Source organism: Panthera leo, chromosome A2 (genome assembly GCF_018350215.1).
Source record: "Panthera leo isolate Ple1 chromosome A2, P.leo_Ple1_pat1.1, whole genome shotgun sequence".
Lineage (NCBI taxonomy): Eukaryota > Metazoa > Chordata > Mammalia > Carnivora > Felidae > Panthera > Panthera leo.
This window is the reverse complement of record NC_056680.1, coordinates 5,198,337-5,218,548: the sequence shown is the minus strand read 5'-3', so window position 1 is coordinate 5,218,548 and position 20,212 is coordinate 5,198,337. Positions and strand designations below refer to the sequence as shown.

Below are 20,212 nucleotides of genomic sequence, written 5' to 3'. Positions count from 1 at the left end.
CTGGTGGCGATTATAAGGATGAAGCTATGTTCAATACACTTTGCACCATATGCAATGTCATCTTCCATAAACCAAAGGAGAAAGGCTCTTCCCTTATCAGCAATTGAAGGTAAAGAATCTGAAGCTTGTGGAAGTACATGGACTTGCCCAAGGTCATACAGACAGAATTCACCACCTCATGATTCTTACTCAGGGCCCCAAACTAACCACTACGTACAAACACCCCCTGTGATTACACGGATTCCCTTCATGTAACCTGCTTAACATGTCTGAAAAAGATATTTAAATACTTAATACTCAACATTATTTTACCAAGACACTTAAGTTGTACTTCATTTTTGGGTGTGAGGAGTACCAAGCATTGAGAAGGCACTAGAAGACGACAGAGAAATTAATAAAGTGTTACGATGGTCTTTTTGCCACAAGCATCTTAATTGATGGTAGTTCCACTCAATAGCAAAGGGAGTGTGGGGAAGTCAGGAAAATTGTTTCCAATATTCTATGAGGAGTAAAATTATAATAATGACCCTCACAAGAACTGCGTGAGGAGATTCATATTGCATGATCTCATTTAATTCTCAACCCTGTGAGGCACGTATTGCCATATACACAGATGAGAAGATTGAGGCTCAGAGAGGGTAAGAAAGCTGCCCACACAGCAGCCTACTCAGTGTAAAACCTAACACTAGAGCTGAAGTCTCTCTGTTTTTGGCATATTATGCCAAATTTTCCAGTGCCCCTCCCTAAAGTGTACTACACTGTAAGAGGATTATGTGTCCTCTTTCTGGTGAACTCAGGTATGGCCACATGACTAGCTCCAGCCAATGAAAGAGAACTAATTCAGGTACAGTTGGCCAGGATCTCCTTTCCCTTTGCCACAAGAATACCAATATTCCAGATAAGGGCTGCCCCTTCAGCCTGTATCCCAGAGTGAAGACAATGTAGATCAAGACACAGTTATGTAGCATGAGCAAGAAATAAACTTTATTGTTGTCACCCGCTGAAATTAGGGGGTGGTGGCTATTTGTTACCGCAGCATAATCTCCCTTAACCTGACTGATAAATTCTCTGCTATGGACTAAGTTGTGTCTCCTCAAAATTCATATGTTAAAGGCTTAACCTCCCAGGATGATTGTATTTGAAGATAGGACCTTTATAGGAGTGACTAAGAATAAATGAAGTCCTAATGGTAGAGCCCTGATCCAATAGGATTAGTGTCCTGTTAAGAAGAAACAAAAGCTCTCTCTCCTTGTCTCTCCTATGGAAGGGCACAGCAAAAAGGTGGACTTCTGAAAAAAAAAAAAAAAAAAAAGAGCATTCTCACCAGAACCCAACTGCACAGTCACCCTGACCTCAGATTTCCAGCCTCCAGAATTATAAGAGATATTTCTGTTGTCCAAGCCACATGATCTATGATATTTTGTTCTGTCATCTCCAGCTGACAAAAGCACACTCTTAAGATAGAGATTGGAATGTGAAATTTAGTCAGATGCACCCAGAACACACAGCATACCCAAGCAGCACCTAAACCTTTTTCCCAGAATCAAGGCAACCACAAGATACAAATATAAAAGATCAGAAAAGGGTGAGAATGTGAATAGCCATTCAATAAGATGGTGGGACTCAGCTGGTGATAAATAAAACAATTAGCCTTACCTGGTGATTAAGGAGACAGTGTACCACAAAGAGCAAAACCCCCTGCAGGACATTGATGATGGTGAATGTGTAGGCAATGACTGATCCGATCACCTTCCCGAACTCTTCAACCATAAAATAGCCAAGGCCCCAAGAACAGCCCAGTATAAATAGCTGAGCAATGGCTTTAAATGTCATGACTCTGGGAAGGAACAGGAGTAATAATAACTATCACTGATCATTATATGTTGGGCACTGTGCTAAATGCTTTGCACACATTACCTGATTTAAACTTAGCATCACCTCATGTGCTTAAGTGACTCATGCAAAGTCATACTACTTGAAGATGAGGCAGAACCCATGCTTTCAATCACTGCTTCTGAGAATAATGCTTTCTCCTATTCTTGGAAATGATTTATCTGAACCTATTGGAAGATGTGTGGAAAGTGCCTTCTAGAAAGTTGTACTGAAAATGTGTACTGATGATGATATCATGACTTCAGATCATAGCATGCTGTTGGGCTTCTTCAAGAAAATTGTGTTTTATCAAATAGAAGGGTTGTTGATGGCAACTGTCTGGGACAGCTGACGTGTGTGAGTGTGTGTGTGTGTGTGTGTGTGTGTGTGTGTGTGTGCATGCACATGGTGTGTGAGCCTACACTCATCCACACATGTGTAGAAGGATGAGGAAACACCAAGAAGGGGGACACTCTGACCCGCTAGGGCAGAAAACACCAAAGCTAGGAGATGTTGGTTTGTATGATAAGTAGAGGAGATCAAAGCCAGGGTCTGAAGTTGGAAAGATGCTCCTTAAGTTTTGTTCATCTGACTCACCAATGCACCTGACTCTTGCCCACTTTTGGGTAACATGAGTACCTGCTCCTCATATCAATGGGGAATAGTAGTCATGCCCACCTCATAGATTGGAGTTATAGGCATTCAGTGAAACAATATTGGTAAATTCCCATCATCTATCAAGTTCCTAGTTAATATTAGTTGTTCTTATTATTTCCAGTTATTTAAATCAGTGCCAGTAAGAACTGAGTGTCTACACCCAAGGATAATGGAGCCCCCAGAAGTGGGTGGACTCACGAGGTTGGGGAGAGATGATAATATTGATACTCTTGGCATGAATTTCATATGAACAGTATGCTACACACAGGAGCACCCAATGAATATTTGTTGAGGAAAGAGATCAAGGAGTACATTAAGCTACCTGAAAATTATAGTTTTTACTTCTAGAAATTGTACCCCACTTACCCTTTATCCAGTACCAGGATATTTTATATTAGATTTTTATATGGGTTTTTCATTCCCAGTCAGAAAGAAAAGTAGTCCTGTAGGAAAAAATCTGTGGATACCACGGATTCTAGGGCCTTCTTACCTGGTATCCTGAATGGTAGAAACTTCTTTGTTGAGGGAGGAAAGTTTACTTCTCAAAATCCACAGGATTTGAAAGTAGAACACCAAGTTTATCTGTGGACACAGAACTAAAAGTTGACTTGGAATTTTCTCTGGAGTCCAGGTCATGCAACCTAGTTTGAGTTGGACCTAAGAATCTTTCCCCAAAAGATACAGGCCTCGTTGGATGCTATGCTATGGTCTGGTCTTTTATACAGCACATTGTGTATATATGAACTTGTGGCACTTGGTGCTTGATTAGGGTGACTATATAATTTATCATTCAAACCAAGACACCTAGAAAGTGAAAGAGTACTCTTGATAGCTATACCAGGACAATGATGTGATCAGGAAGCTGCTGACAAACAGGAAAACATATCACTCTATGAAGAGTAGATATTTGCTGAATATTTGTTAAAAATTTTTTAAAATGTTTACTTATTTTTTTTAAAGAGAGGGAAAGAGAGTGCGAGTGGGGGAAGGCCAGAGAGAGAGAGAAACAGAATCTGAATCAGGTTCCAGGCTCTGAGCTGTCAGCACAGAGCCTGATGTGGGGCTCAAACTCACAAACTACGAGATCATGACCTGAGCGAAGTTGGATGTTTAACCGACTGAACCACACAGATGCCCCACTAAATAGTTGTTGAATGAACAAATGTGGGATTTTTAGAAGAATCTCCAGCAGAGGGTTATATTACATCAGAGTAACAAGTGAACCAGGAGGGAGCCTGGGAAAGAGATATGAAGACAGTGTTTTCAGGAAGAGGGGTAAATCACATTAGACTATATTTTCCTTATCTTCACCTCACTTCTGCTTTAACAGAAAGAAACACACTATGCTTGGCAAACCCAGGGCAGGCACATCAATAACTATCACTAGTCACCCACCAAGATAATGACTGCCACTGGTCCCATAAAACTCCAGATGAACGCTTTATCATGCTTGAGCCAGCAGCTGTTGAGAGAAAGGTGTGCATTAGCTATTTCTCAGAAGGCAAAGGTCTTGAATTCAGACTCCTATAGCAAGATCCAACCAGTGCCAGGAATCATTTAATTCAGAGCCTGGACTTTAGATGGAATCAGACATGGTCCTCATCTGACATAAGCTGTGCGCTCTAAGCCTCAGTTTCCCCAAGTGTAGAGTGGGGGCAAACAGAAGGATTAAAAGATTAAATAATTACTGTGGTTATATGCAAAGTCTTGAAGTCAGGTAGGGTCACTCCTATGACTTTGTTCTCCTTCAATATTGTGTTAGCTATTTAGGGTCTTTTTCTTCTCTGTACAAACATTAGAATAATTTTATCAATATCTACAAAATAATTTTCTGAGAATGTGGTTGAGAATGCATTCAATCTACAGATCAAGTTGGAAAGAACTGACAGACTTCTTGACAATATTGAGTTTTCCTATCCATGAACATGGATTATCTCTCCGTTTATTTGAAACTTCTTTTATTTCTTTCATCAGGATTTTGCAGTTTTCCTAATATAGATCTTGTAGGAAACATTAAAATGAGATAATGTATATATAAATTTGAGTACAGTTCCTGGCAGAGGTAAGGCTCAATAAACAGTACCCTAATAATGATTGCTATAAGAAAGAGAGTAAAAATATTAACAGCTACAGCAAGAAAAACTACCAACACAAATTAAATATGTTCCATATACCAAATACTCAGCTGCCCAAATACCTTTTATTATGTCATGGCTTATGTTGGCAAAGTTAGCATAATTTATTCTAAACAGAGACCTCACAGCATAAAACTGGTCAATTTAACAAGCAATTGCCAACACTGAGTGGGCAGAAAAGCTCCCACACTTAAGTTCTATTCTAAGGGTTGTAAACAATAGCCCACAGGGCAAATCCAGTCACCCCATGTTTTTATAGATGAAGTTTTATTGAAACACAGCCACACTCATCTATTAACATATGGTCTATGACTTGGCTTCTCTCTCACTACAAGGACAACACTGGGTAATTGCCACAAAGACCATACGACCCGTAGAGACAAAAACAGGTACAATTTGGCCTTTTATAAAGTTTACCAACCCCTGATCTACCCTGCCACTGTATCTCCAGAATCATTCTGGCAGGATGTATGGTTCAAGCTGGAGATGGGGCTTCTTTTTTTCAAGAGGGACACCTTCGTACATGATACCTTAGTACATGCATACCTACTTCCTAACCTAAGCCCCATTGCCAATATACTAGCTTCTTCAACTAACTTTATGGAGCTTTCTAAACTTCTTTAGTCAGGCTAAAAATGCTGCCTTGGGAATTCTGAACTTACTCTCTTTTTAGCTGTGACCTTGAGAAAGTTTCTTAGATGGACTAAGTACCAGGTGTCCTGTGTATGAAGTAATGAACAGTGCTGATTCCACAGGGTCATGGGGAGAATAAGAAAATACTGCGTTATCTCTGATACAGAACAGGACCTCTAGATTTATTGCTATTGTTGTTACTCTTTACATTTGGGGGATTAACCTCAACCTATTCAACCTACTCTTTCAGAATCCTACAGAACATAGAGGCCACAGGGGGGCTTTTATGTTCCTGAGTTTCCCAAATGTGCTTTTCTTTCTCCCTAATTTCCTAAACTGAATTCAAAATTTTATGTGTAAGTACATTTGTCTGAAAGGTACATTTCCCTATTTGGGGAAATAGGCTCTAGGTTTTACCAAAGTTCTTAAGAGGATCCAACCCCAAAGATGCTGAGAACCATTCCTCTAGGAATTTTGAAGAGAAAATAGAATTCTGGCTCAAAAAAAAAAAAAAAAAAAAAAAAAAAAAAAAAGGATTGGTTTGATGTATAGCTCACAACAGCAAATGTGCTGAAATATTTTTTGATTTCAGATCTTGCATCAGCCATGGGCACAACTTCTACCCTAAAGGCACACATCATTCTTACCGATCATATGTTCCATAATTTTGGGGTCCTACTATTGCAGACACAGCCACGATCAGAGCTGGAACCCCATAGCCAAAAGGGTACATGAACCTCTTCTTGAATTTGCTTGCACTGGTGTAATTGGCCACCTTGAGGTTTCTGACAGTTAGGAAAAGATGTAGCCCTTCAAGGAGCATCCAGGTGAAGGAGGCCAGGTAGAGGTAGTGCAGCACACCAGCAATGATGGAGCACAGCACCTGCAGGGGAGACAAGAGTTAGGAGTGTTGTCTCCACCTGATCTAATCCTCAGCAGTTGACATTTCCTGGATGTTGACCTGCATTTTCTTTTTATTTAATGTTTATTTGCTTTCGAGAGAAAGACAGACAGAGCATGAGTGGGAGAGGGGCAGAGAGAGGGAGACACAGAATCTGAAACAGGCTTCAGGCTCTGAGCTGTCAGCACAGAGCCCGACATGGGCTCAAACCCATGAACTGCGAGATTGTGACCTGAGTCGAAGTCAGAGGCTTAACCGACTGAGCCACCCAGATGCCCCCTGCATTTTCAATCCTAACACCTATGACATTTTGCCTATGGGCAACACATTTTGGGGAGCTCTCACTGGCCCATGCTTACCCCATGGATGGGGCAGGCCAGAAGTGCTGAGGAATAAATACCACACAAACAGTCCTCAGATCCATGATGGATCAGAGTTGGTAGATGAATATTCCATGGCCCTTATCCTTTGGGTAGGTGAGATGCTTAATTTTTTGTGTTAACTCAACTGAGCTAAGGGAAATGCCCAGATAACTGGTAAAACATTATTCCTGGGTGTGTCTGTGAGGGTGTTTCAGGTATATATTACCATTTGAGTCAGTAAACTGAGCAAAGAAGATAACCCTAACCAATGAGGGTGGGCATCATCCAATCAATGGAGAGCCTAAATTAAATTTTTATGGAGGAAGAGAGAATTTGCTCCATCTATTTGAGTTGGGACATCTCTCTTCTCAAGCCCTCAGACGTTGGTAGTTATGGTTCCAATAAAAAAAAAAAAGACTATTTTGCAAAACAGATTTTTTTTTTTTTTTACAAAAACAGAAGGTAGGCCTGACTCAGCCTCAGCACTGTCATTTGCCAATCTCTGCCCATTTTCTAATGAGGAAACTAAAGCCCAAAGAGATTAAAATCTCACCCAAGATCATACAACTAAAAAATAAAAATGGATTTGAAATGCAAACCATCTTTAAAGACTATACTTAATCTTTTTAAATTTTTCTTATTGGTTATTTATTTTTGAGACAGAGAGGCAGAGTGAGAGCAGGGAGGGGCAGAGAGAGAAGAAGACACAGAATCCGAAGCAGGTTCCAGGCTCTGACATGTCAGCACAGAGCCCAATGCAGGGCTTGAACTCATGAACTGTGAGATCATGACCTGAGCCGGAGTCAGATGCTTTAACTGACTGAGCCACCCAGGCACCCCAAGACTATACTTACTCTTTTTTAAAAAATTTACATCCAAGTTAGTTAGCATATAGTGCAACAATGATTTCAAGGGTAGATTCCTTGAATCTGTGCCTCTTACCCATTTAGTCCATCCCCCCTCCCACAACCCCTCCAGTAACCCTCTGTTTGTTCTCCATATTTAAGAGTCTCTTCTGTTTTGTCCCCCTCCCTATTTTTATATTATTTTTGTTTCCCTTCCCTTATGTTCATTGTTTTGTCTCTTAAAGTCCTCATATGAGTGAAGTCATATATTTGTCTTTCTCTGATTTTGCTTAGCATAACACCCTCCAGTTCCATCCACATAGTTGCAAATGGCAAGATTTTATTCTTTTTGATTGCCAAGTAATACTCCATTGTGTATATATACCACATCTACTTTATCCCTTCATCCATCGAGGGACATTTGGTCTCTTTCCATTCTTTGGCTATTGTTGATAGTGCTGCTATAAACATTTGGGTGCATGTGCCCCTTTGAAACAGCACACCTGTATCCCTTGGATAAATACCTAGTAGTGCAATTTCTGGGTCATAGGGTAGTTCTAGTTTTAAGTTTTTGAGGAATCTCCATACTGTTTTCCAGAGTGGCTGCACCAGTTTGCATTCCCACCATCAGTGCCAAAGAGCTCCTCTCTCCCCGCATCCTCGCCAAAATCTGTTGTTGCCTGAGTTGTTCACATTAGCCATTCTGACAGGTGTAAGGTGGTATCTCATTGTGGTTTTGATTTGTATTTCTCTGATGATGAGTGAGTTGAGCATTTTTTCATGTGTCGGTTGGCCATCTGGATGTCTTCTTTGGAGAAGTGTCTATTCATGTCTTTTGCCCATTTCTTCACTGGATTATTTGTGTTTTGGGTGTTGAGTTTGATAAGTTTTTTATAGATTTTGGATACTAAACCTTTATCTGATATGTCATTTGCAAATATCTTCTCCCATTCTGTCGGTTGCCTTTTAGTTTTGCTGATTGTTTCCTTCACTGTGCAGAAGCTTTTTATTTTGATGAGGTCCCAGTAGTTCATTCTTGCTTTTGTTTCCCTTGCCTCCAGAGACGTGTTGAGTAAGAAGTTGCTGTGGCCAAGATCAAAGAGGTTTTTGCCTGCTTTCTCCTCGAGGATTTTGATGGCTTCCTGTCTTAGGTCTTTCATCCATTTTATTTTTGTGTATGGTGTAAGAAAGTGGTCCAGGTTCATTCTTCTGCATGTTGCTGTCCAGTTTTCCCAGTACCACAGGCTGAAAAGACTGTTTATATTCCATTGGATATTCTTTCTTGCTTTGTCTAAGATTAGTTGGCCATGCATTTGTGGGTCTATTTCTGGGTTCTCTATTCTGTTCCATTGATCTGAGTGTTTGTTCTTGTGCAAGTACCATACTGCCTTCATGATTATAGTTTTGTAGTACAGCCTGAAGTCTGGGATTGTGATGCCTCCTGCTTTGGTTTTCTTTTTCAAGATTGCTTTGGCTATTCGGGGTCTTTTCTGGTTCCATACAAATTTTAGAATTATTTGTTCTAGCTCTGTGAAAAATGTTGGTGTTATTTTGGTAAGGATTGCATTGAATACGTAGATTGCTTTGGGTAGTATTGACATTTTAACAATATTTATTCTTCCTATCCAGGAGCATGGAATATTTTTCCATTTTTTTGTGTCTTCTTCAATTTCTTTCATAAGCTTTCTATAGTTTTCAGCATATAGGTTTTTCACCTCTTTGCTTAGATTTATTCCGAGGTATTTTATGGTTCTTGGTGCAATTGTAAATGGGATTGATTCCTTGATTTTTCTGTTGCTTCATTGTTGGTGAATGGGAATGCAACCGATTTCTGTGCATTGACTTGATATCCTGCAACTTTGCTGAATTCATGAATCAGTTCTAGCAGTTTTTTGGTGGAATCTTTTGGGTTTTCCATATAGAGTATCATGTCATCTGTGAAGAGTGAAAGTTTGACCTCCTCCTGGCCGATTTGGATGCCTTTTATTTCTTTGTGTTGTCTGATTGCACAGGCTAAGACTTCCAATACTATTTTGAATAACACTGGTTAGAATGACATCCCTGTCTTGTTCCTGACCTTAGGGGGAAAGCTCTCAGTTTTTCCCCATTGAGGATGATATTATCAGTTGTTCTTTCGTATATGGCTTTTGTGATCTCAAGGTATGATCCTTCTATCCCTACTATCTTGAGGGTTTTTATCAAGAAAGGATGCTGTATTTTGTCAAATGCTTTCTCTGCATCTATTGAGAGGATCATATGGCTCTTGTCCTTTCTTTTATTGATGTGATGAATCACGTTAATTATTTTGCAGCCTTGCATCACAGGTATAAATCCCACTTGGTCGTGGTGAATAGTTTTTTTTTAATGTGTTGTTGGATCCAGTTGGCTAATATCTTGTTGAGGATTTTTGCATCCATGTTCATCAGGGAAATTGCTCTATAGTTCTCCTTTTTAGTGGGGTCTTTGTCTGGTTTTGGAATCAAGGTAATGCTGGCCTCATAGAAAGAGTTTGGAAGTTCTCCTTCCATTTCTATTTTTTGGAACAGCTTCAAGAGAATAGGTGTTAACTCTTCCTTAAATGTTTGGTAGAATTCCCCTGGAAAGCCATCTGGCCCTGGAATCTTGTTTTTTGGCAGATTTTTTATTACTAATTCCATATATTTACTGGTTATGGGTCTGTTCAAATTTTCTATTTCTTCCTGTTTCAGTTTTGGTAGTGTATATGTTTCTAGGAATTTTTCCATTTCTTTCAGAATGCCCATCTTATTGGCATATAATTGCACATAATATTCTATTATAGTTTTTATTTCTGTTGTGTTGGTTATGATCTCTCCTCTTTCATTCTTGATTTTATTTATTTGGGTCCTTTCCTTTTTCTTTTTGTTCAAACTGGCTAGTGGTTTATCAATTTTGTTAATTCTTTCAAAGAACCAGCTTCTGGTTTCATTGACCTGTTCTACTTTTTTTTGGTTTTGATAGCATTAATTTCTGCTCTCATCTTTATTATTTCTTGTCTTCTGCTGGTTTTGGGTTTTGTTTGCTGTTCTTTTTCCAGCTCCTTAAGGTGTAAGGTGCATCTGAGACCTTTTTTCCTTCTTTAGGAAGGCCTGGATTGCTATATACTTCCCTCTTATGACTGTCTTTGCTGCATCCCAGAGGTTTGGCTGTGGTGTTACCATTTTCATTGGCTTCCATATACTTTTTAATTTCCTCTTCAACTACTTGGCTAGCCATTCATTCCTTAGTAGGATGTTCTTTAGTCTCCAAGTATTTGTTACCTTTCCAATTTTTTTCCTGTGGCTGATTTCAAGTTTCATAGCATCGTGGTCTGAAAATATGCATGGTATGATCTCGATCTTTTTGCACTTGCTGAGGGCTGATTTGTGTCCCAGTATGTGGCCTATTCTGGAGAACATTCCATGTGCACTGGAGAAGAATGTATACTCTGCTTCTTTAGGATGAAATGTTCTGAATATATCTGTTAGGTCCATCTGGTCCAGTGTGTCATTCAAAGCCATTGTTTCCTTGTTGATTTTTTTAAACGTTTGTTTATTTATTTATTTATTTATTTATTTATTTATTTATTTATTTATTTTGAGACAGAGACAGAGCATGAATGGGGGAGGGGCAGAGAGAGAGGGAGACACAGAATTGGAAGCAGGCTCCAGGCTCCAAGCCATCAGCCCAGAGCCTGACGCAGGGCTCAAACTCACGGAATGCGAGATCGTGACCTGAGCTGAAGTTGGACGCTTAACCAACTGAGCCACCCAGGCTCCCCATCCTTGTTAATTTTTTGATTAGATGATGTGTCCATTGCTGTGAGTGAGGTGTTGAAGTCTCCTACTATTATGGTATTATTATCGATGAGTTACTTTATGTTTGTGATTTATATATTTGGGTGTTGCACATTTGGTGCATAAATATTTACAATTGTTATGTCTTCTTGGTGGATAGACCCCTTAATTGTGACATAAGGACCTTCTTCATCTCTTGATACAGTCTTTATTTTAAAGTCTAGATTGTCTGATATAAGTATGGCTACTCGGGCTTTCTTTTGTTGACCATTAGCATGATAGATGGTTCTCCATCCCCTTACTTTCAATCTGAAGGTGTCTTTATGTCTAAAGTGGGTCTCTTGTAAACAGCATATAGATGGATCTTGTTTTCTTATCCATTCTGTTACTCTAAGTCTTTTGATTGAAGCATTTAGTACATTGACGTTTAGAGTGAGTACTGAAAGGTATGAGTTTATTGTCATTATAATGCTTGTAGAGTTGGAGTTTCTGGTGGTGTTCTCTGGTCCTTTCTAATCTTTGTTGCTTTTGGTATGTATGTATGTATGTATGTAAGTATGTATGTATGTTTGTATGTATGTATTTTCATCTTTTCTCCCCTCAGAGAGTCCCCCTTCAAATTTCTTGCAGGGCTGGTTTAGTGCTCACAAACTCTTTTAATTTTTGTCCATTTGGGAAACTTTTTATCTCTCCTTCTATTTTGAGTTATAGCCTTGCTGGATAAAGAATTCTTGGCTACATATTTTTCTGAGTCAGCACATTGAACATATCTTCCCACTCCTTTCTGGCCTGCCAAGTTTCTGTGGATAGGTCTGCTACAAACCTGATCTGTCTTCCCTTGTAGGTTAAGGATTTTTTTTTCCCCTTGCTGCTTTCATGATTTTCTCCTTGTCTATTTTGTGAATTTGACTACAATATGCCTTATTGATGGTTGGTTTTTGTTGAATCTAATGGAAACTCTCTGTGCTTCCTGGATTTTGATGTGTCTTTCCCCAGGTTAGGAAAGTTTTCCGCTATGATTTGCTGACATAACCCTTCTACCCCTATTTCTCTCTCTTCCATTTCTGGGACCCCTATGATTTTGATGTTGTTCCTTTTAAATGAGTCACTGGTTTCTCTGATTCTTAAATCGTGCTCTTTTGCCTCAGTCTCCCTCTTTTTTCTGCTTTATCATTCTCTATAAGTTTGTCCTCTATAACGCTGATTCTCTGTTCCGCCTCATCCATCCTTGCCGCCGCAGCATCTGTACAAGATTACAGCTCAGTTATAGCACTTTTTATTTCATCCTGACTAACTTTTACTTCTTTTATCTCCGCAGAAAGGGATTCTACTCTATTTTCGACTCCAGCTAGTATTCTTATTATCGTGATTCTAAATTCTGGTTCAGACATCTTGCTTGTATCTGTGTTGGTTAAGTCCCTGGCTGTCATTTCTTCCTGCTCTTTCTTTCGGGGTCAATTCCTTTGTTTCATCATTTTGAAGGGAGAAAAGGAATTAATGAGGTAGAAAAAATTAAAATGAAAAAGTAAGAAAATATTAAAATTAAAAAATTAAAAGCAAACACACACACACAAAATCGAATAAATGATGCTAGATCCTAGGTGTATTTGGTCTGGGTGTTGAAAGTGGCTTGATATATTAGTGAAAAAAGGAGGGGGAAAAAGGAAATCATTTGAAAATTTGAAAAAAATGAATACAGTGAAGTAGACTAAAATGAAATGATGGAAGTAAAATAGAATTCGAAAAAATTACACAAAAGTAAAAAATATAGTAGAAAAAAATTAAAGAAAAATATTTTTAATAAAAATTGAAAATAAAAATGAATTTTTCTTTCTGTATTCAAGAAAAAGAAACAAAAAAGAGAAAAGAAAGGAAGAAAATTGAATAGTTGTACTGACTAACAGACTGAAATATAACTGAAATTACTTCATTTTCCCCTAGAAGTCAAACTATGAAGCACTTTATATAGTCTATCAGCTAAGCAGGAGGTGAGACTTGTGTTCTTGAAGAGCGAGGTTGGCCAAGTTGGGCGGGGCTTAGTGTAATGGCTCTGTTCTCCACTAGTCGGCGCTGCTTAGCTTACTGGGGTGGATTGTTGTGGGGCTTGTAGGTGTGTATGTACATACGCAGGAGCGGTGAAAATGGCGCCACCCAGCTACCCAGTCTCTAGTATCGGAACTCTGTTCTCCCCAATCAGCAATCGCACACCCGTCCTTTGTTTAGGCTTCTGTCCACTCCCCACTTTTACATTGTCCATGACCAAGCCCCAGGCAGCACCTCCTCCCAAGTTTTGTCTCAGATGCAGCTGTCTTCCGTGGCCCCCCACTTCTGAGGGACTGCGGCTTTGACCCCCTCCACCCCTCACCAAGCAATGGTCGGGTGCTGGCCACATCCAGAAACGCTTGTGGGACCATGCTGCTGCTGATGCCCAGAGACTGCGGCCAGGTGCCAGCCTGCCCAGAAAAAGTTCACAAGACAGTGTAGCAGCAGCACCTCAGGGATTATGGAAAATCACAACACACATCTGGCACCAGTCTTCACCCTTAATGACCTTGTTCTAGCACCAGAGAATGTGGCCGTTCTCCAGGGTCTGCTGGGCCCAGGTGGCCTCACAGCCTCTATCAAATGTCCTTCCAACAGTGGAGCCACTTCTCCCTGTGTGGCCTGAGAGCCTCCCGGGCCCCACTCTGCTCCTGGGGATTCGCCCTTCCCACCAGAGCACCGCCGGGTATCGAGCTGCAGAGTTTCAGACTCTGCACTCCCTGTTTACAGTCTTAATGGAATTTAAACCCTCTCCTTTATTCTTTCTCCCTTTTTAGTTCAGTCCCTGAGGCTGTTTCCAACTTTCCACCTTCTCTCCAGCTGCTTTTGGGGAGGGGCGTTTTCCCCATATTCTCCCCCCATCTCCATCCTTTCTCTGCACACAAAAGTGACTGCCTGTCCTCTGTGGCTTCTGTCTCCCCCGGTTCACCTCTCCGTGCTGCATCCTGCTGAATTCTGTGGTTCATATTTTGCAGATTGTTGTATTAATCTTCAGATCAGTGTTCTAGGTGTGCAGGATGGTTTAGTGTTGGTCTGGCTGTATTTCGTGGACGCGAGACACACAAAAAACTTCCATGCTGTTCTGCCATCTTGGCTCCTCCACCAAGACTATACTTACCCTTAACTGTAATAATATACTGCCTCCCCGGGAAGGGGGGAAATAGTACTTTCATAACCTTCTAGCTGTGAGATCATAGTCTTTTAGAGTTAAAAGGAGCTTTGGAAAACATTTAGCTCCAATTCTTCCTGAATATGATGATGAATGTAATCATGATGAAGACAAAAGCTAACAGTGGCAAAGCCAATGTCCACCCGAAATTCAAGACTCACTCCACTCCTGATTCCAGACTATAGACATGTCACTGGGATGGGACTTCCCAGCCAGAGACTACATTTCCCAACACCCTTTGTATTTGGGTGTGACAACATCACTGATTTCTAGCCAATAGGATGTGAAGGGAAGTGATGTGCACCATTTTCCAAGATGGCCCATATAAACTTCCCTCACGGGACTCTGCCTTGTTCTTTTCTCTTTCCATTTGGCTAAAATGGAAAGGACTCTTGGATGACCTTGAAAGCTGTGTATGGTAGATAAAGAAGTCTCCATCAGCCTGAAGTTGGAGGATAGACACCCTTCAAACCAGTTTTCTCACCCTCTGTGGATACATAAGTGGGAAATTAACCACTCTTGTGCTAAGCCACAAACATTTTGGAGTTTCTTTGTTACAGCAGGTACTGTTACCTTGGTTAATGCTATCAGTCTGACTCTCTATCAGCTTGCTAAATGGCTTCTCAGAAAGTACCGGTCTTATTCAGAGTTACAGATGAGGAGAATTGAAATGGAAAGTTGTTTTTCCCCCAATACTATCACTGCTGATTCTTGTCTCCCTCCCCATCCTTCCTCAAGACAAAATGGCTAGATTTGATTATGACAACAGACAAAATAGCACCTACCTCAGGCTTAGTTTGGTCAATCCCTGTTAGGAAGAGCAGATGGGCCAGGAAGAGACAAATGGAAAGCTGCAGGTGGAGGAAGGTGCTGGTGTTCTGGATGGGTTGGCACAGGAGGAAGGTGAGGGCTGCCAGGAGGAGGCACAGCAGAGAGAGGCTCAGCCCCACATAGGTGATCATAGTCAGCACAGGATCCACCTATGAGCCAAAGTGAAGAATCTGTTATAGTTTCCAGCTCTGTGCTTATGTGCCTGATGGAGAGTTATATGGGTGTCCCAGTTCAGTCTCTCCAACAACTGACTTAATCTAAGAGTTGATATTCCCATCTTCAAAATGGGTGCATTTACCACACAAGGTTATTGAAAACCCAAAACAACTAGCCTTGTGCTGTTCAACAGAAATATGTGAGCCACATGTGGAATTTAAAATTTTTTAGTAGCCATATATTTTAAAATGTGAAAAGAGGGCGCCTGGGTGGCTCAGTCAGTTGAAGGTTGACTTCAGCTCAGGTCATGATCTCACAGTTTGTGTAGTTTGAGACCTGCATTGGGTTCTGTGTTGACAGATCAGAGCCTAGAGACTGCTTTGGATTCTGTGTCTCCTTCTCTCTCTGCCCCTCTACCCCCCTCAAAAAATGAATAAACATTAAAAAAATGTTTAATGTGCAAAGAATCAGCTCCAATTAATTTAATAGTGTATGTTCAAAATATTATCAGTCCAATGTACTATATATAATATGACCAATATAGCAAAAGTGTAATCAGTTTAAATTACAATCAATGTAAATAAACTATTAATGAGGTCTTTGGTATTTTTTTCCACATTAAGTCTTCAAAATCCAGTGTGTATTTCATGCAGAGAGAGAGGGAGACACAGAATCAAAACAGGCTCCAGGCTCCGAGCTGTCGCACAGAGCCTGACGTGGGGCTCGAACCCACAAGCTATGAGATCATGACCTGAAGGGAAGTCAGACGCTTAACTGAGGCACCCAGACACCCCCAGATCCTATTATTTTTGATGATAGAAGTGAAATGAAGTCCTGCCAATGAAGTTGTGTTTAATGGAAAAACATTTCACACTGCTTCTTAATTTAAATAAATTAAAATTAAATAAAATTTAAAATTTAGGGAGGGGCACCTGGGTGGCTCAGTCAGTTGAATATCCGACTCGATTTTGGCTCAAGTCATGACCCCAGGGTCATGGGATCAAGCCCTGACCCATGCTCAGCACAGAGCCTGCTTAAGATTCTCTCTCTCTCTCTCTCTCTCTCTGCCCCTCTCCCTTGCTCACACACTCTCTAAAATAATTTTTTTTAATTAAAAATTTGGGGGGCACCTGGGTGGTTCAGTTGGTTAAGCTGACTTCAGCTCAGGTCATGATCTCACAGTTCGTGGGTTCAAGCCCCATGTCAGGCTCTGTGCTGACAGCTCAGAGCCTGGAGCTTGCTTCAGATTCTGGGTCTCCCTCTCTCTCTCTCTCTGCCCCTCCCCTGCTCACACTGTTTCTCATTCTCAAAAATAAACATTAAAAAAAAATTTGGTTCTTCAGTGACACTAGCCACGTTTCAAGTGCCCAATAGTCACATGTGGCTGTGATCTTATTGGACAACAGGGCTCTCCAAAGCCATCTGAAGGTTGGGATTTATCTGTTTTGTTCTTTGCTGTATCCTCAATGCCCAGAACAGCATCTAGCATATAGTAAGCAGTCATACACGAATTTGTTGAGCGAATAAAATGAGGTCATGCATTTAAATGTGCAATATAATGCATGACCTCATTTTATCATGCAGTCATACAGTAACTGTTCAATAAATGAGAGCTAAAAAATGTTTTGTGATACAGTAACTGTTCAATAAATGAAAGCTAAAAAGAAATAGGGGAAGAAATTAGGCAAATTTCTTTAAACGTGGCTTATCGTAGCTGTAGTTGGGACCTGGGAAGTTGAAGGAGCTATGCTTTTTCGTTAGTGATAGTCAGTGGCTTTCCTTCCCATCTGACCAGCTGTAACCACTGCTTGCAGAATAATGGATGTTTGATTCCAGATCATCTTAGATTCCACCCAACTGTCCAATGTTTGACAGGGGCTGACAATCCAACTGTCCAATGTTTGAAGGATTTACCTGATAGCTTGAGCTTACTCTGCTCATGCCCATGGAAATGCCAAAATTAACAACCCCTGGGTGCAGCTTTCAACCAATGCCTGAGAGGAGGTGGTGTATAAATACCCCTGCTCTCCCGCTGTTCAGTTAGGATGACTCAGGTGTGTCTCCTACACTGATTCCCAGAATACTCCAGAAGGAATTAAGTTCCAGATGCCCACGGTGGTAACTGGCTTGATAATGCTGTCCACATTAGCTTGATTTTTTTTTCTTTTCTCATTTCACTTCCCCAGTCCCTTTACTGGTGCTTCCTGGAATTACCTCTCAAGGGAGCCACTGCCACTTGATTCCTTATCTTAGAGTCTCTTTCTAAGACATGGAGAGGACGACCTCACCCTTTGTAGGACACAGACTCCAGGAGGGGGCCATGAATCTTGGTACCTTGGGAACAAGAGCCATGAGAACAGCAAAGCTGGAAAGGTGGAAGCATTTGCATCGGGTGTGTGAATCGTTGCTGCCCACATGAGAGCAGCCCTCTGTTGACCAGGCGCCCCCCTCCTCTGATGCATTCCAGGAGACACAGAAATATTTTGCTCTTGCACCACCAGGCTGGAAAGAGAATAGCATGAGAGTAGAGCTCTTTCTGGTTTGATTATCTCAATTTTATAGGTTAGTCATGGATGCATTGCTTTGGAAACTGGAATCAGAGAAAATCCTATCGTGGAGAACACTTGTGGGGAAGACTTTCATATGACCACATTTACTGTGGGGTTTATTCTTCATTTATTCTGCCATTCTCTGGTCATCTCAGAGCCCCAGGGACTGACCCTTATGAACTGCTTTACCCACGTTCCTTGTCGTTGGGACAACCAGTGAGAGGTACCAGTGAGAAGTCCTTAGATGAAAGGAGGAGGTCAGGTGTTTTGCTAGATGCTTCTTCTGTTCCAGGATGCCTCCATCTCCAGCAGGGCAACCCTCCAGCTTTCCTTGGGCTCAATAATTCTCACCCTTCCATTGCCTTTTGAGGCTTAAATATGATAATAACTTCCCTTGGTGGCAATCTCTGGGTGCCTTAACATTTCTTGTTGGTTCTCTTAACTCTGAATAAGCAGAGTTGGATTCAGTTTCTTGCCAGAACCCTAATAACATACCTCTTTGAGGTAATGCACAGAGATCCAGCCCTGGAGTTTGCTCACCTGTATATTTTGGAAGGTCAGGAACACAGGTTCAGAGAGATATACTTTTTCCTTCATACCAATGGTGCCACTTGTGACACGAGAGTTCACTTTCACCCCCTGTGTCCCTCTTCCATCATTAAAAAAAGATCCATTCAGAATATCCCCAAGAGATTGATAAGTGATAAGTGCAACTGCACTTCTATCTGAGAAAACAGAAGAGAAATCGCTTTAGAAAGCATCCATATTATGGGAAATTGGTACACTAGTATCTTGTGTGAGAGTCATAAGGCAAATGTTACATACAGTCAAAATTGCCCTTGGAAAGCTCTTATGTTGCCCCATCAATACATTATGTGTGGTTTCGGGTATAGCACTTTGTATATGTAGTACATATTAATACACATACAAACATAATTAATACATATCAAAATGCACCACACATAAGAGATATACATGCAACATATCCAGTGATGTATTGTAAAAATATACATGAGCACTTAGATATAAAAATCAGAGCCATGAGGCCAGATGTTTGTCCTCAGAAAGGCAGGTGGCACTCAGGTAGGATGAGGAAACCACACCTTCCCATTGTCCATCTCAAGCTCACTCTGGGATATCCAATTTAGAAAAGTATGGGAAGATATGCAGGATGATGCATTCTATTTAATTCATTCTCTCATTCTTCCCTCTTTCTGTTTCTCTCTCTTTCTCTCCCTCCCATCCTCTTCCCCTCCTTTTTTCATGCAAAAAGAATTTAATTCACAGAAGGTAAATGCACATATGATGCTCTGTAGCATGATGTAGTATTTCTTTTTTTAAGGTTTATTTATTTATGTTGAGAAAGAGTGCATGTGAGCATGAGTCGGGGAGGGGCAGAGAGGAGACAGAGAATGCCAAGCAGGCTCCATGCTGCCATCACAGAGCCTGATGCAGAGCTTGATCCCATGAACCATGAGATCTTGACCTGAGCTGAAATCAAGAGCTGGACGCTTAACTAACTGAGCCACCCAGGTACCCCACATGATGTAACATTTCTTAAACTGCAATTATTCATCAGCCACCATCCCAGTTTTAGTCAAATCCACTTACCACCTATATTATTATTTACTCCATTTAAAAAATCAACTCATTTTAAGATCTTTTCCCTCTCCCTTCTCCATCAAACAGCTCATAATAAGGAGTGAAGATTAATCACTGTGGAAAGCTGGGGGTTTTCTGAAGAAAATGCAGCTGGTATTTCACCCTCTCCAGAGAACCAGGTCTTTCTCTTTGAAATATTTTTTCATGCATTCATTCATTAATTTATTCATTCATTCATTCAAATGTTTATTGAGCATCGAGTGTGTGCCAGATAGTGTTTTAGGCATTATGATACAACAATGAAGAAAAGAGGCTGAGTTCCTGCCATCAGAGAGCTGATATTATAGCAGGAGATGAGCAACAAACTAATTAAGAAAATATTACATAGTGTGGATTCTGTGCGGAAATTTAAATAAGATGATGGAATAAAGGAGGGGTGGCAAACTATGACCTGAGAGTCAAATCCAGCCTACTACTGGTTGTTGTACATAAAGTTTTATTAGCACACTATCATGCCCTTTTATTTACATATCGTCTATCGCTGCTTTCCCACTACAACGTCAGGCTTGAGTAGTTATAACAAAGATCACCTTGCCTAAGCAAGGCCAGGGAAACAAAAGCAAAAATAAACTATTGGGATTTCACAAAATAAAAAATCTCTGCA

General features: G+C 40.6%; 1 protein-coding gene across 1 annotated transcript in view; it reads right to left on the bottom strand.

Annotated features, from left to right (window-relative positions):
* Nucleotides 1-20,212, bottom strand: part of LOC122213280 (adhesion G protein-coupled receptor E4-like) — a 44,124-nt gene that overhangs the window by 3,479 nt on the left and 20,433 nt on the right. Inside the window, exons 9-15 of the mRNA XM_042927408.1 lie at nt 18,487-18,671; nt 17,732-17,899; nt 15,196-15,390; nt 5,945-6,180; nt 3,925-3,991; nt 3,020-3,111; nt 1,657-1,837 (exon numbers count right to left, since the gene is read on the bottom strand). Of these exons, the coding sequence (XP_042783342.1) occupies nt 1,657-1,837; nt 3,020-3,111; nt 3,925-3,991; nt 5,945-6,180; nt 15,196-15,390; nt 17,732-17,899; nt 18,487-18,671 (1,124 nt within the window). The remainder of the gene's footprint in view (nt 1-1,656; nt 1,838-3,019; nt 3,112-3,924; nt 3,992-5,944; nt 6,181-15,195; nt 15,391-17,731; nt 17,900-18,486; nt 18,672-20,212) is intronic.